Below are 18,072 nucleotides of genomic sequence, written 5' to 3'. Positions count from 1 at the left end.
CTCTCTTCACATCTCCTACTATCCCAATCTCTCCTTTCCTCCCAGCAGTATATGACACCTCCTGCTTCACAGAGGAAAGAAAAGCAGAGCCATGGGATGGGAACTTGCTCTGCTTCCCACCATTAAACCTGTACCCATACTCATTCTGCTTCACTGGAAGTAGCATTCTTTTATTGGGATCTGAACCATTCCCTTCACCCTTTTCAGTGATTTTTATGCTGATTATGTTTTTTTCTCATCTTCACTTTCAAATGGTCCTTCTCTATTGGCTTGATCACATGAACATTTGAACATGCTCAACTCTCTTAAAAACAAAGCAAAATCACCATTTTAAACCTCATAACCTTGTCTAGCTACCATCCTCATATCCCTTTTGCCCTTCGTAAGTAAACATCTTCAACTGGTTGTTTACACTCATTGTCTCCATTTTCTCATCTCTCACTCTTCAATCCACTTCTTCAGTCTTCTACCTCCTTTACTGCACCAAAATTGCCCTTGCAAAGATAACCAAAGACTAACAAAACCTTTCTAATCCTCTAGTCCGTTTAAGAAATATTGAGACCACCAGCCTTTCAATTTTCCTTCCCTTTATCTTCCACAACAGTAAATGCTTCTCTATTTTTTCCTCTTTCTTGGATTCCCCCTTCTCAATCTCCTTTCTGAACCTTATATCCTCCAATTTTGGCACTTTAAAGGTCTTTTTTAAGCTCTTTCTTCTGTTTCCCTTGGTAAGATTTTACGCACTCCAAGGGAGAATAAACTGCCTCCTGAACCTACCTCTTTAGCATAATCCTGTTCTCCTGAGTTCCAAACTCAAATAATCATCTTCTAACTTAGGATGTCTACTTGGCTATCTAATATGCACTTCTAAACTAAGCTCACTTATCATCTCTTCCTTGACTCCACCTCTGACACCATTATCTACATCTACCCAGTGTCCCGCAAGCCTGACTCCTCCCTTGCCCTGGCTTCAACATCTTGTCAGTCATCGCTAAGTCCTCTGCTGATAGGTCCAATTATTTCTCAAATATATATTCTTCTCACAACTCTCAAGTCACCATTAGTCTTCCCTGGGTTTCCTAACCAGTTCCATTCCTGTGCATCCAAAATAATTATTTAACAACATCAAATATATAGTCACTGTCCATAATTTTAATTACCTTACATATTTTCTGTTTGTGGAAAAGTTTGATTTTGTTTGATTCAGGGTCCAAATCAGAATCAAACCTACAGTGGTTTATATGTCTCTTAGCTACCTCTGAGTCTATAAAATCCTTCTGTAACTCTTTTTTGGTATGCATTTTTTTCTGGAAATACACACACACACACACACACACACACACACACACACACGATTCTTTGTCCTACAGTTTTCATAGTTTGAATTTTGCTCATTGTATCCCTGTTTTGTCATTTAACATGTTTTTCTGTCCTTTGAATCTCCTATAAATAGGTAATTAGATCTAGAGGCTTGATAAGATTGATGTTAAAAAAAAAATTGGGGGTAAGACAACTTCAGAAGTAGTAGCTCTGTATAATTCTATCAGGAAGTATACAATATTTGTTTTCTCTCCAGTTAAGATGTTATAAACCATCATGATCACTACCTATAATCAATAAATCCATTATTTCATTAAAGGTTCCCTACATCTACTCTTATTCTTCGCTGATCATAGTCCACAAAGTATAGTCAGTCAACCTGGTCTTTATAAAATGCTAATCATTTTAGCAGAGTCATATTGTCCCTTAATGCCCTTCTCCTCACTGTCTACTTTACACATATTTTAATATCTTCTTTGACTACACCTGTAGCATAGGCAAATGCACAGTTTTAGTTAACTAATTCCCATCCATCCTTCAAGTGTTGGTTTCAATAACTTCCTCAGTAAAATGTCTTGACCTTACAGACTAAGTTAAATCCTCTTGCTAAATACTTTCACAACATATCTGACTTCCCTTTATAACATTCACCATACTTCTAATGATATGTTTAATGGCTTTCTTCATTCATTATAAATGAAAGGAGAGATCACTACTTTCTTAATCACTGCTATACCTCAATGCCTAGCATTTCTAAAATAACATAGGTATTTAATAATTAGTTGTTGCACTAAACTGATATTGTAAACCATCTTTCTAAGGGTATTGATAATGTCCCTTTAAATACTACTATTTTGAAATCTTCAGATTTACAATATTTTAGTTCATTATAGCTAATAAAACAAATGAACATATGAAATGTTCGACAAACATTCATTAAAAAGACATAAAAATAATTACATGCCAAAACTTAAACAAATATCTTCTCTAGACACTCTTGGACTTCATTATTTTTTTCCAAAATCTATTTAAAAATTTGTTCTCTGAAGAACCAAAAAGTAACAAATGGTTGTTTTCTTTAAACTCTTACTTTTATGAAGAGGAAGGGGTTTAATAAGATCTGGCTGTGCTTGAGTTATAGGTACAGGTGGTCCTTTTCCTCCAATATGGTTGTTCACAACTGGATTCTGTTGTCTGCCTCTTAGTAGTGGAGACATACAGCGACGTCTTTTAGGGATCCCTTGCATATTTGGTTCTCCAGGTCGTTTATGTTTATTTTGAGGTCCAGCCACAAATTCATCTGCTTCATCTATCATCATCCCCTATAACAAAAAAATATATATAATTTCCCTGAATTTACATATAGTTTTTAAATGACACAATTCCAATTCCCATTAAAACCACTATATTTAACTATGTTGACATTTATTAGATACTCCACCAGGAAAATAGCTTCAGCTTACTTTAGTTAAATTAAAAACTGGTAAATCATTAGTACCTAACACAAATGAATTTATACAATGGAACATTTCAAATTTACCTTTTTATCCAGCTTAAACGGATTGCCAAATGTATGCAACCTTCGAGGCTGATCAGGATCAAGTTCTCTGAGTGGAGAAGGTACTTGCTTGAGGTATTCCTGGTAATTCCCCATTTGTGCTATAGGAACACTGTGCACTTGATCTTTTCAAACAGAATAGAGCAACAACAAAAATTAAACTTACTAAAAGCTGTTCTAGTTATCTAGTTATGAATGATACCTGATGCTACTCTAGGCAATCTTCCCTTATTACATATTCTAAATTAATTAATTTATTGCCATTTTAAATGGTGTGACATAAACATCTTTGAGATTTTTAAAACAAAATTTTAAATAATTGATTTTTATCTTTAAACAAAACGAAAATATTGCAGCTAATTCAGTGCATAGAGTAAGCAATATGTGTAAGCTTATTATGAAAAGGAACCTCTCTTCTACTCTATTCCAAATTAACAGAATTATAGTTGAATTTACAGAAAAAAAGAAATCACCAGTAACCCTTTTTACATAAAGCTAGAGTTGGAATGCTTGCATCAGAGACATCAAAGGGTTAAATTTTCATCAGACTTCATTTGTAGTAGATGCCATCGACACAGTTGAAGGAAATATCAGAATATGACAGGTATTGGCCACCCAGAGTTAAACCATGAGATATTTGTATGTCACAAGGCAATGGCTACAGGTAGGTGTCTGTGTATGTGATTGTATAAAAAAGCAAAAAAAGAAACTAAGCTGTTAACAAAGTTGTTACCTCTGGGGAACAGAATTTGGGGTAATAGTAATGGTAGGACAAAATGTAGAAAGACTCAGGGATGACTCACTCTTCATTTGTTTGAATTTACAATGAGAATGTACTACTACTGTAATAATTCATTAAGAGTTACAGTATAACCATGTTACAGAATTAATAATTCCTTAAGAGTTATAATATTACCATATTATGTTTTTTCAATATAAAGGAAAAAATTTACAAAAGAAATACCAATATTAAAACCATGACCTAACCTTCATCCTGTCCTTTAAGAAATCTGCGGGTGCTCTTCATAAGATTAGATCTCATTCTTGTTAAGTGATCCAAAAGATTCCGTCTTGGTATGTCATATGCATTTCTAAATGTCTGTGGTTTCAAATCCTATGCAAAACAATCAAGGATAAAAGTTATTTACAAACATAGAATTAAGAGACTAAAATCTCTAGCCTGTTCCTAAGGTTTGAAAATATGATATACAAGTTAACTAATTAGCTTTAAAAATAAAGAGTTATGATGTAATCTTAATGTACTGTTTTGGGAACCAAAAGATAAAAAAATCAGTAGTGAGCTCAACCAAATAATTTCAAATTCACATCTAACTTAAGATTTTATTATACATTCTGGCTAAGAGAAGTAAACATCTTATAAAATATATTTCTGAATTTTAAAGACTTTGAAGATTTTTTAAAAAATAGCTTTGATGTATAATTTACATTCCATAAAATTGCCCATTTATGTATAGTTTGATGAATATTAGTAACTTTATAGTTGTGAAATAATCACCACAATCTAGTTTTAGAACACTTCCATCATCCCAGAAAATTCCTTGTGCCCATTTGTAGTCAATCCCTATTCCTAACCCCAGGCAACCACATATCTGCTTTCTGTCTCTCTATATTCCATTTTATATATAGAATCTTAAAATGTCTAATCTTTTCTATCTGGCTTCTTTCATTTAGCACGATGTTTCCGAGACTCATCCATGTTGTTCATGTATCAGCAGTCTTCCTTTTTACTGTAGCATAGTAGTATTCCATTACATGGATATACCATATCTTTTATCCAATCACCAGTTGATGAACACTGGATTGTTTTCAGTTTGGGGGTATTACGAATAATGCTTCTATGATATATATTTTTATTTCTCTTGTGTAGATACCTACAAGTAGAATTGCTGGTTATATATCAAGTATATATTTACCTTCTTAAGAAACTGTAAACTATTTTCTATCAGCAGTGCATGAGAATTCTAGTTACTCTACATCCTCACCAACACTTGATACTTTTCAATCCTTTATTAAAAATTTAGTGATTCTAGTGGGTATAAAGTGGAATCTCATTATGATTTTAATTTCCCTTCCCCTAAAGGCCAGTAAGGTTGAGCATCTTTTCATGTCCCTGTTTGAGCCTGTCTATCTCATTTGGCGAAGTGCCTGCCTATTCAAGTATTTGCTCATTTTTTTATGGGGATACTTGTCTCTTTATTATTGAGTTGTATGAGTTCTTTATTCAATATATGCTTTTCTCCTAGGCTGTAACTTCCTGTTCAGTTTTCGAAGTTTCAAGACAAAAATTTTAATTGTAATAAAGTTCAATTTATCAAGTGTTTTTTTGTGTTGTATTTTAGAAATCTTCAATGATCCATGACCCAGGGTCAGGAAAATTTTCTCCAGTTTTCTTCTAATTTATAGTTTTAGTTTTTATATTTAAGACCAGGATTACTTCAAATAATGTTAGGTAAGGGTCAAGTTCATTATTCTGAATATGGATATCCAATTTTTCCAGCAGTATTTGTTGAAAAGACTGTATTCTCACTCACTGAATGATCTTGGCACCTTTATGAAAAATTGACTACATGTGTGAGGGCCTACTTCTAGACTCTATTCTGTTCCATTGATCTTAGAGTTTACCCTTATGCAACAACACAATGTGTTGATCACTGTAGCTTTATAGACCTTTTAAAATTAGATATTGTAAGTCTTCTAACTTTATTCTTTTCCAAAATTGTTTTAGCTATTTTAGTACTTTTACATTTCCATACAAATTTTAGCTTGTCTGTTTGATAAAGACCTTTTTTAAATAATGAGTATTCATAAAGCATTTTATGATCACACTGTGCACCCAAGGTCATCAGTTTAAGTACTGAACTACAGTGACTCTACCATTAGCTATATAACTTTAAGCCATCTCTAAGCCTCTGTTTACTCATCTTTAAAATAAATGGGTTCGTTTACTCTTCATCAATGCATCCATTCATTCATTCGCCATGTACGTGTCTGTTTCAATTCTCAAATTCAACAATTTAATGATAGCTTGGACAAACCGAGTATCAATTAATCAACAATACAACAGAATATAACTACAGCAGTACTATTACCTTATTGAGCAAAGCAACTTGGAAACCAGTGTATTCTTTCATATTAAGGTCCAGCAGTCTGTGAGGAATATCCTCTGAAATCCCTTGGAGCAGTTGCTGAAAATCCTTCCTATATGCCATTGATAAACCATGTGATCGGCTTCGAACTTTAATTCCTGTTTCCTGTACTACTTTTTTGCCTACAGATCCAATGACTCGATCAGATTCGATTTTGGCCTAAAGTAAAAATAAATAAGAATCGTCTTGATATAATCTAAATTGGTAAATTAAATATTGGACTTTTAGTCTTATATAATTATATTTAAAAAGTATATAAGAAATTAAAAACTCCAGTAGTGTACTTTATGTTAATTACTTGGTAAATTAAATATAATTTAAACAATGTCTTATGATGTTAAATTATTAGAATTTTAGCCTTTTGGAGCAGGAAAAACAAATACAACTTCAATTTATTTTATTATTACCCACTACACTTATATCATGAAACATAAAGGCACCCTAAATGAAAATATGTATTTCTAATTCAGAGGTGATATAAAACTAGAAAAAAAAATCATCTCAGCAATATTCACTTAAAGATACTGTTATTAGCACAAAACTAAATGTTCATAAATAAGGCAAATAATGTAGTTTTTCAGTGGAATCTAATAGCAATATTTTGACTCTTTACAACTCGCACTTCGATTAGTAGTTAAAGTCAAGATGGCAGAAGTACTGGTAAAATAATGTATTTTAACTGACATTAATAACTTGGCAGTCAATTGAACTGTATACTGCTTAATTACCATAGTACCTGTTAATGTGATCCATGCCCAAAATGACAAAATTCAATGTCTTTTATAAACATTTCAAAAGAAACTGCTATTTTGTCTAAGTAAAACAACTTTCTAAGACGAATTTCACAAAACAAAGAATGTTGACACACAAGAAGTCTAGGACTACACTGATAAAGCTATTTTCATAAACTAGAAATTATTTGAAACATTAACATTCGAAGACACAGCATGCCATGTACTTGAGGCAGAATTGTTAATGTATGTTGTTTTAAAATGTAATATACTAATATAATAAAATTCCATTAAAACTATCAAACACTAACATCTGGTTTGTTAACCATCTCAGCCAAAACTATTCAAAATACTTAATGGCTCCATTTCTTAACATTACCTGTTGACTCAACTTTTTGAGGTATGAAATCACACTGTAACTAAGTCCATATTCCATACTGTCTGCTATTAGGTTAGGTGCTCCCATCATTCTAACAGCTTTCTTCAAAGGCTATAAGTAAAAAAGAAAACATCACTCAATCCTAAGGCTGTCAAAAATTTATGGCTACATGTATTAAGTCAGTTTTGAAAATTTCTCCAAAAAGACAGTAACATAATCATATTTGCATTTCAGTAAAACGTTTTCAACAGTATGAAAAACAGTCTAAATAGTTCAAAAGGATTAGAGGCTATAATAATAACACCAAGGGCAATAAAGAATGAAGTCCTGGACCTCCTAGTATCATTGGAGATATTATTAAATTTGGAAGAAGTGGCAGAAGACACATTGCAGAAGTAGATTTGATAGAATCTGGGTAACTAAAAAGGAGTCAAAGAAAACAATATGTCTATCTTGGGTAACAGTGGGTTGTGACTCCACCACTTACTAGCTTTGTTACCCTATAACAAGTTATATAACCTCTCTGTACCTTAGTTTCTCACTAGAAAGATGATGATATTATCCACCTCATAGAGCTGTCATGGGATTAAATTACTACATGTAAAGCACTTATAAAAGCATCTGGTACACAGTAAGCATTCAGTAGGTATTTACTATTATCATTAGCTGAGCTGAAAAAAAAAAAACAAAAAAAACCCAGAAACAACTCTGAAGAAAAAATAAAGAGAAAAAAAGAGTCTAATATTTACTATGGATGTGGTATAATGAAGTAATTTTTCATTGTAAGGAGAAACCAATTGAGAACCACTTTGTATAGTGAAAAAATACCACAAGCAGAAGTGTCTAGCATATGTGAATGGGACAAAGACAGAAAAAGGATGATAATTCATTGACATATTAAAAAGTGTAAAAGCACTTGTGTCAAACCAGAATCAAATCCCAGCTTTGTATTTAATACCCATTAAGTCCTCCAGGTTAAGTCCTCCAAGTTGCTATGAAATGTAAATGTAAATGAAATGTAAATGAGTCAACATATGTAACAGTTCATATTCACAGTGTTTCTTCTTTTTCACTCTCTTACATGGCAGGCACTATGTGCTAGACACTCATAAAATTTCTCTCTTAAAACTATAAAAAACATGATTTTCACAGCTCAAGAAATTAATGTTCTTATTAGGAACCATTTACAAAGATTATAGTCAAATGCCATAATATTCCTATATTAAAAGCAGAAGTTTAAAAGTGTTTTTTTCAGTGTAGGTTCTTTTGGTAAGAAGTTACTTTTCATAAAATAGTGTACTTAGTAATATATATGTTCTTGGTCTTATCTACTATGATAAACTAGGTTTTAAGTAATCAGAAAATTCATGATTCTAAAAATATATGGTTCTATGATCTACTGAAAACATATTTTTGGAGAGTTAGAAAATATGCAATAAAAACCATTTTGTACCCTTACAGAGAAATATTCTAAAACTGCAATTTTAAAAGGTAGTACAACAATTGAGATTAAAAGCCTAAATTCTAAAGTCAGGCTGCCTGAGATTGAATTCCAGTCCCCCGTGTATAAGCAATGTAGCCTTAGACAAATTACCTTATCTTTTAGTGCCTTAGTTGCCTAATCTATAAAATAAGAACAATGATCATTTCTACTTCGCAGGGCTACTATATAAATTAAATGAGGTTAAATACATGTAAAGCACTTAGGATAATACTAAGCATAGAGTAAGCATTACATACACCCATCCCTCGATTTGCATGGTGTTTTTTTTACACGCATTTTTTTTATACACAGTAAATATGCCCATTTACACAGCATTTTTATATGTGGTTTCCATTTACACAGCCTCATTTTACGCAGTTTTTATTTCCATTATTGGTGATTACTCTTTCTAAAAAAAACAACAGCTTAATGCAACAATGTACAAAGAACTAATACTAACACACATTATCATTAATGATCTCATTCATGGGATGGCAAATAAAAAAGCGTGGGTGACTACTGATATATTTCAGGATGGTTTTACAAATGTTTTGCTAAAAATTAGATGAAAGAAAATGTCTTACTTTTAAAATACTTTTAGATAATGTACCTGGTCATCTACACAATTTAGAACATCCAGATATAAAAGTTGTATATTGCCACCAAATACAACTACCTTGATTCAACCTTTAGATAAAGGCATTATTTCCACCTTTGTAAGATTAATTATATTAAATAGAGTCTTAATGATATTTTTAATAAGCTTGAAGATAATGAATCACTTACAGTTACAGAAGCCTGGAATAAATATACAATTTTAAGTTGTATCAAGAATACTGCTTTTAGCTTCTGAGTGCTAGAAAATCATCAACTTTAAATGCTTGCTGGAAAGCAACATGGCCAGAAGAGGTTGTACCAGGAAATATGGTTCCAACAACTGAAGAGGGATTAACTGGCATTATTAATTTATTAAATAAATTTCAAAAAGAAGGCTCTGACAATTTGAATACAGACGATATTAACAAATTACTAGTTGATCACATTAATTCACTTAATATCTGAAGCCCATCCTGCTGATGAATATGATAGTGGCCTTGAACCAGTTTCATTCACTGCAGAAAATATTTACAAAGTTCTTCAATTGGCCACAAAACTGGAAACAGCAATTCTAGATATCGATCCAAACATCCAACGAGCCTTAAAATTTCAACAAGATTTTTTAAAAATGTTGCAGTGTATATCTAAAAATTTATAAAAACTTAGCAAAAGGTGGGGTTTTTAAAAGATCATCCAAAACATAAACATAAATAGTGAAACTGAAATAGAACTTCCAATTTCGAGTGAAGATAGTGGACTTTGTGCCAATTAAAAAGAGGCTGATTGCTTTAGATTACAGTAGAGACACCTAGAGTGAATAAAATTTATTTTGCTTTTTCTGAATTTTCATTAGCATTTTTTTTGTGTGAAAATATGTGACATAAATACTTTTATAACTTATGTTGGCTTATTTCTTTAGTATTTTTTTTTTTGTACTGGTAGACTCTTTACACAGTTTTCTTCCATGTAAAAAAAACCACATGGAACAGTTAATCCACATAAATCGAGGGACAGGTGTTCACTATCATGATTATTTTGTAAATCACCGAAACATTTCTTTCCCATTACATCTCTATTAGTCATCTGTACACTCGATTTTCATGACATTTAATCTATAATAGCAATACAGTAAATTATGCTGTAATTATATAAAATATTATATAAAACCTTATAACAAGTTTATTTTTAACAATAACATTCTTACCCCAAGATAGTAGGGAGGCATTGTCTTCAAATAACTTTCAAATGACTGTCTCCATTTCAATGTTGGTTTTGCTTTATGTACTTTAAACAAGTCATCTATAAATGTATAACATGAACAAACTATCATCACTCATTGTTTTCACAGATAAAAATCAAGTCAAGTAAGTTTCATTTTTAAAGAGGAAGAGAAACACGAAACAAACTTGTAACAAAAATAAAAGAAGTAAAATTTTTGGTTCTGGCATTTTTGATTAATTTTAAAAATGAAAAGATACCAATTATGATATAGAATTACATGTAACAATAAAGGTAGAAACAGAAAATACAGAAGAAAAATCTACAGCCTACCTAGACCCAGACATGAAACAGGATGGAGGACAGAAATAAAGTATGCACAGTGTTTTCTATAAGATACACCTACTAATATTTTGATTTTAACTTTTAAATCTGATATGATTTCATGGAAGAAAATTAGTCTTCTTCAACCATATTCCTCAAATATTACAGCCAGATGGTCCCTAGAAACTTTAGGCTTTTATCATATTATTTTGGAACAAATTCATTCATTTAAAAAAATATTTGCCAAGTATAGCACTAAAGTATAGCTAAATTCTTAGAAAATCCATTCAGATCTTATAAATATGCTTCACAAAATCTTATTTACCAAATACAAAGCCTGAATTAGCAATCTTATGTAAGAAATCTAACTTGAAAAAACATTGAATATTTAAAAACTTTAAATATAATACCCTCACTAGTTGTCCACTCAAAGGTGTTTTGATACTGCCTTTTAGTTTATCACAAACATAAATAGGGCACAATAAAACAGCCTTCAATAGGTTTGGTATTTTAGAATATTAAAAAAGTTTCATTAATTTTCAGCAGACAAGAAAACTTACAAAGACCTGTTCCCAAAGTTGTTTTTAGAAAAACTGGTCAATATGCTGAGTCACGGAGAATGTGACAAGAATGACTTACCTAAAAGGGGAAGGAGAACTGGGTAATTGTAAGGCATCACAAATAAGTTGACACAGTTCAGTGCTGTACTGGCTTTCAAGTAACCAAACGGATGACCAAGTTCACTATATTTCGCACTATTGCTCACATATACCTGTTAGAAAGTTATGGTTAAAACTTTATATTTAATAAACTTTACTGCATAAACCATTGATTCAATTTAACTTTTTAAGAAACATCTAACTTAAAATTTTAAGTCACTATAGTTGTTCAGCTCACCTGCCAACATGTTTGAGGAGATTTCCTTTCCAGGATAAACTGAGTCAGTGGTGAAGGTTCCAATTCATATTTGTCAAAAGGCAATTTGTCAATAACCATTGGTTCACAATCTGTACAGGAAAACTTCACTACAGGATGAGATGTACGAGGTGGCTAAAAGGAAATTCTCATTATTACTATTTATATAAAATACCAGAAAAACACTTATTTTCAGTATCCCTATCTCAAAAATATACTCAGTTCCTCAATTTTGCTAGTAAGAGTTTAAGGTATTACTGAAAGCATCATTAAGCTGAAAGAAAACAGTTGGAAATGTAAAGCATAAATTATACAATATTCACAAGAAAAAGACAAAAACTTAAAAATCTATACAGAATAAAAATACTTTTAGGTTTAAAATCAAATTTTCTTAGAGAAGTTGAATGCAAAATTTTGGAATTAAATAAGTACTCATTAATTAAGTACTCATTAATTTTTACATCTAAGAAACAAGGAACATATAAAAACCTTCCTAAGTCCTTACTTGTAGTAATTTTAATTGCTTATACAGAGTCGTATCTTCCAACTTGATCGGTAGAAGGTTTTGAATATTCAGTATTGTTAGGACATTATATATATTTATAAATTTGTAAATTATTAAGTATATACATGTATGTATAAGTACATAAAGTATATATCAAAGTAATATCAAAAATAAAATAAAATAAACAAAAATGGAAGTTCTAATGTATTCCTTCCCTATTCTGGTAGACTGTTTTGATTACCTTTGTGGTTTATACACCCTACTTCTAGAGACACAAAAAAACATAATATTTCAAAGGAAAAAGGAGGGGGTACATGTTACTCTATTTCCCCCTTAATAGTCTTCCTAAAAATCTTTGTTGAGGGTCATGTTGAGCTTCACACTGCTTCGGGGGCATCTTTAAAAGTCAACACACTGGCAGAAGACCAAAATGGAGAACTACTAGACTGCTTCTTTTGACAGAAGCTTCCTCACTCAGAACCAGACCAAGAATTGCTCACTTACAACTACATCAAATTCCATTGTTGTGAGAAGGCAACACCCACTAACGGGGGTGATGTTTCCATGTGCGAATAATATTAACATGTGTACAAAGGCTTCTGCCCCATATCCTGGGTGTTGGCCTGGGATAATCCCCGGGCAGAAGGCATGTTTCATGGGAAGACCTGAACCAGCTCCATCTACCTCTCCTCTGTCCTCCGTCCTCCCAGGGTGGTGGAGGGAGCCCTAAGTACACGGTGATCCCTGCCCTGGGATCCTGAATCATGACCTATTAATAGATACTTGTTGGAAAAGTGAAAAATAAACAAATTTTTATCAACTGAAGACTGGTGAAGAAGATATGAGCTAGAAGGTAATAATTTGAAATTTCACAGTTATATAAAGGGCTCTGTTAGCCTCAGTTACTACCTATATACACTGGTGGCTCCCAAATCTACTGTGTTGGAACCAGATCCCTCTCATTTCTCTTATTTACCCAACTGACATAACCTAAATCTCCTTTAGGTGCCTCAGACACATTATTATCTAATTCCTTATTTCTCCCCAAACCATAAAACCTGTTCTAAAAACCTAGGTATTATCTTTAATATCTCCCCCTTATATTCCATATTTAACTTTCACAAAGACCTAGATAAAATGATTCCACAAATTCTAAGCCACTTAGCAGAACACTTAAACATGGCAAGTGCTCAGTACTTATTCTGTCAGTACTAAATTCTCATCTAAAATTTATCTTCTATTACTTATCACTCTAATTCATGCCTTTATCATTTCTCAGACTAGACTAGCACAACTACTTATTTTTAAATTAGTCCCCCTAATAAGTCAGCCCCCGCTAATTCATCCCTGAAATTTAAACATGATCATGTAATTACCCTATCTGAAATTATTTGGTAAAAACAATAGCCAGTCACCTAAAAATAGAGTTGACTCTTTTAATAGCATATACAAAGATCCTTGATGATCTGGTCCCTATCTGCCTTCCGATCATCATACCATGTACACTTTCTTCTCTCACCATGCCAAACTACTTGCACTTGCACAAATAAATCATCATCGTTCGTGCTTCTATGTCACATGTTATCCCTGACTGTTCTACTCTTTTCTCACTTGGATATTGTAAACAAAGTTTAGAAGTCTGAACTGGCAAGTACTAACCACTAAGAGATTTCTTTCCTGACACCCTTTCCTCCCCAAATACATACCAGGCAGTTAGACACTACCTCCCTCTGGATTCACTGTGCCCCTCTACTATAGTCAGTGCACTGTACTCTTCTATTATGCTTACATGTCCCACTTTCCTATGGAATGGTAAGTAAGGTTCAAGAGGCTAAGCACTATATTTTACTCATCTAGTGCTCCTGTATCTAGCATGCACCTAACACATAGCTTATTGAATCAGTCCATGAAACTCACTTTTTTTAAAATGAAAAGATTGAAGTCCAACAGGAAAAGGGAGAGGGAAAAAAATCTTCTAGAATTTGGGAAAGAACATTTTGCATTTATTATTTTGTTCAATCCCCAAAATAATCCTGAGACAGGAGTTACTATCTTCAATTCACAGATGGGAAATTAAGGCTTAGAGAAGATAATTAATCAAAGATACATAGCTAATAATTGGAAGAGCCATGATTCTAATTTAGAATAAATCTCTACTAAATCACATTTAATTTCAATTTCAATACCCCTCATTTGAAAGTTATTCATAAAAATTTTATTTCACCTCTAATATTTTTCAGTTACAAAATTTTGCCAGTTCTTTCCAATATTATCTATTTCTTATGTTTCTTTCTTTCATAATCTTAATCTAAACTCTTACTACCTCTTATGTGAACCACAACAATAGCCCAATAGGAAACCTGCTTACCTTTCAACTCACCTAATTTTGCTGCAAATAACCACCACCAGATTAATTTTTCTAAAACAGCACTGTGTAATAATGTCTTCAGTTATTCTTTGAGCCCCAATAAAAGAAGCTTAAATACCTTAACTTTGTATTTAAAGTTATGAACAATTTGGTTCATTTAATAGTATTCTCAATGTTCTACAACTGTGTTACGACCTACCTATACCCAGCTACTTGATATTCCTCTGAATACACCTCTTTTCTTTCACACTTTTTTACTTCCATACTGTTCCCTCTCCCCACTGAAATCTTATCCACACTTCAAAAACCTCCATGGCTTATAATAATTTCCAAAAGACCACTAGAGTAATATTAATAGATGATGCTTGTGATACTGGTTTTGAATTTCTATTAGGATTCAACAGCCTGTACTGCTGTGTAAACAAATAACTAAGAAGACACTATTTCATAGACATTTGATATCTATAAGAGTTAAAAAGCCTCCAGAACAGAAAGAAAAATGAAGAAATTAAGAGCTTCTCTGTAAGACCAGACTAAAAAACTATGATGGTTCAATCAGAAAAAAAAGGAATAAAAAAAGATACCTTGTTGAAATTTATAAAACCTTAATTTCATTAAACCAAAATGAATAAAGGAAGTATCACTTTATAGATTAAAAGTAAATATTATCCTGAAGAGTTGATAGAGGTTTAAAGTAGAAAAGGTTTCATATAGGGTTCAGTTTAATTCATAAATGATAGCCTCATGAAACATTAAAGACTGCTTAATGATCTTTGTTTGAAATATAATTCTTATCTTCTAAGGGCAATATGAAAAGAACCACCGCCATGCTCTCCCACAAAATATCCCATGATGGCCTCAGATACTAGAAAAAATACTAATCTGAAAAAAATATATACTAATCTAAAAAAAAAAAGTCTATTAACAATATCAAATAGGTATTTGTATAAATTTATCCTATAAGAACTATATAGCGAATACTGATAATTCTCCATGATCATTCAACAAGCCTGTTTCTAAAAATAATTCATGTAAATAAGACCAGAATATCTTTTCTACCTTAAACCTCCAGACTGAAAACATTGAATATAACTAAAACCATACAGTCAACATATATTTGTAAAACTAAGTCTTAAAAGACTGCACACAATCAGAATTTTCTAAGCTTTAATTTAAATTCTAAATTGAGCCTCAGAAGCAAATCTTCATGTTGCATTATGTTTAGAGGACAAAGAGAAACTCATTAGATTCTATACCCAGATGTCAATAATAAAAGCGTAAACAGAGTATTAGATTCTAAAAGAAACAGGTGCCTTTTTTCTATTACTACATAATGAACAATACAGAACACTAAACACAACTAGTAGCTTATCACAGCACTTTCAACATCTCTCTTAATTCCCATTAACTAGCCACTCCTTTAACAGACGGTACTTAAAAGTAATATGAAATGCAGCTAAATGGTTACTATTATAAAGTCACAGTCTCTCTGGTACTTACTAGTGTTGGAGAATTCTGATCTGGCCAAAAAGATTCTGGAACAGGCCAATGACCTATAGGAACCCCGGTTTTAGGATTTGGTCTGACATATATGAGTTTGTGACAGCTATGCCAAGGCTGTGATCCAAAAGGCCTTGATATATCTGGTTGCCCATCTATAGCAAAGAAATTAAGACAAAGCATACATCATTAAGAGAATAAAGCATAAAAAGTTAAATCATATCCATTATTAGTTAATTAATAAAAATGTCCTATTACTTGTTCAATTCTGAATTTTCCTATTCTCCTTACATGGTAGAATAATATCACGACTGCTTAACATTTAGATTAGGTCAAAATTCTGAAGTCTAAAGTCTGCAAATGCCAACTAGGAGTTCAACAGCTGAAAGGTCTCATAGCATCCTTTGCCTACCCAATCAGAATATGTGAAACATTTAATAAACCCTTATTTAATAAATAACATGTTTCCTCCACCAGATGATATAGACAAATATTCAATTTTGTTTTGGGGTGTTTTTTAACACTCAATTTCTTTATCATCGCGTTTGGCTTAGTAACAACTAGGTAAGTATTGTTAAATGAGAAATCATTTTAACTAAATCCTAACAAATACACACACACACACACACATATATGTATACACACACATATACACACACACACACACACACACACACACACACACGCAAATCCAGATCTGAAGTAATTAATCTAAAATAATTCTATTAAAATAACAACTCTCTTCAAGCAAACATTAACTTAGTACCTAACTCTAACCCAAGCACTAAAGTAATCTAAAAAGAAATATATTTCATGCCTAACAATTCAATTAAAAAGAAAAGATTGTTTTTAAGCCAGAAACAGTGATATAATTTATATGATCTTACCGTCTTCTGCTCCTTCCCTAGAATCCCTCTCTGAAGGTACCCATTTTTTTCATTTCTATGATTTTCCTCCTGCTCTAGTGGATCACCTCTATCAAGTGTCATTAACGACTTTCAAATTCTTGTTATAAGCTCCCTCATACAATGCAGAGTCCAAGTAGCTGTCCATTAGTTCTAGTGTTACTCCTTATACCCTCTGGCTAATATCATGATCAAAAAATATTAGAATAAAGCCAGGTGGGGGCTTAGCTAGAGTTAAAATTATCATGCCTACTGGCAAAAGCTGGTTCCTCATTTTTTTGGTTCTGACCAGTCTGATCCTTAGAAAAAATACAGCTAAGAAACTAAATAAACACCTAGAGTTCATTCTTGTGAATTAAGGGACATGAAGCACATATACAGGAAAGAGGCAATGTTACAATACTAAAAAGGAAATATGAGGTTGCTCACCTGTAAATGTTTAAAAAGGTTTTTGGTTCTTATAAAATTTCAGGCTATGAACAATCAATATAAAAAAAGTGATGCTACTGAACCACTACCAGGTTACCTTGACTTTCCTATTTAATGTTCCTTCTTTACCAATAGCTATTCTGTCATCTTAATAATTTGGCCTTGCCAATCTTAGAGCCAAGTCACAGTATTTTTAAATTCTAGTTGAATAATTGATACAACAAATTTAGAATGTCTATAAGGAAAGTACAATAATACCTTCTACAGGGGAAGGATCTGGTCCTGCTTTTTCGAAGTTTATTACTACCCCACTTTGCACTTTTTGCACCAAGGACTCCAGACACTGATTAAGCATTCTTGGAGAACATACAGAGTATGAGCGGCCTGAGGCAAAAAAACAAAAAACAAATAAAGTGAACTAGTTAGTTGCAGAAATTCCTACCTTTAGCAAGAAAGAACAATACTGGAGTTTCTGACAGAACTGATTAACAAAGGTTCAATGGTAAAGTTTGACTTATTTCATTATCTTATGGAAGAATGAATAAAAACAGTTATTTTAAATAAACCAACAATTCCATTTTGTCAGAGTTTATACATTTTTTCCTTCTAATTATGGGTAAATGGAAAATAGAAATCTTGTTCTGAACAAATCACTATTTAAAAATCATGTTTT

At 32.2% G+C, this 18,072-nt stretch overlaps 1 protein-coding gene across 2 annotated transcripts in view; it reads right to left on the bottom strand.

Moving 5' to 3' along the window:
• Positions 1 to 18,072, bottom strand: part of INTS6 (integrator complex subunit 6) — an 82,375-nt gene that overhangs the window by 8,389 nt on the left and 55,914 nt on the right. For both annotated transcript variants that reach the window (XM_016143075.2, XM_016143076.2), the window contains 10 exons: positions 17,658 to 17,783; positions 16,066 to 16,220; positions 11,675 to 11,827; positions 11,417 to 11,549; positions 10,440 to 10,534; positions 7,156 to 7,266; positions 5,989 to 6,204; positions 3,866 to 3,992; positions 2,861 to 3,003; positions 2,411 to 2,642 (listed from right to left, as the gene is read on the bottom strand). In XM_016143075.2, coding sequence (XP_015998561.1) covers positions 2,411 to 2,642; positions 2,861 to 3,003; positions 3,866 to 3,992; positions 5,989 to 6,204; positions 7,156 to 7,266; positions 10,440 to 10,534; positions 11,417 to 11,549; positions 11,675 to 11,827; positions 16,066 to 16,220; positions 17,658 to 17,783 — 1,491 coding nt within the window. The remainder of the gene's footprint in view (positions 1 to 2,410; positions 2,643 to 2,860; positions 3,004 to 3,865; positions 3,993 to 5,988; positions 6,205 to 7,155; positions 7,267 to 10,439; positions 10,535 to 11,416; positions 11,550 to 11,674; positions 11,828 to 16,065; positions 16,221 to 17,657; positions 17,784 to 18,072) is intronic.

Source organism: Rousettus aegyptiacus, unplaced genomic scaffold, assembly GCF_014176215.1.
Source record: "Rousettus aegyptiacus isolate mRouAeg1 unplaced genomic scaffold, mRouAeg1.p scaffold_m13_p_11, whole genome shotgun sequence".
NCBI lineage: Eukaryota > Metazoa > Chordata > Mammalia > Chiroptera > Pteropodidae > Rousettus > Rousettus aegyptiacus.
Note: the sequence above shows the minus strand (reverse complement) of the source record. Positions and strands in the feature narration are given on the sequence as shown.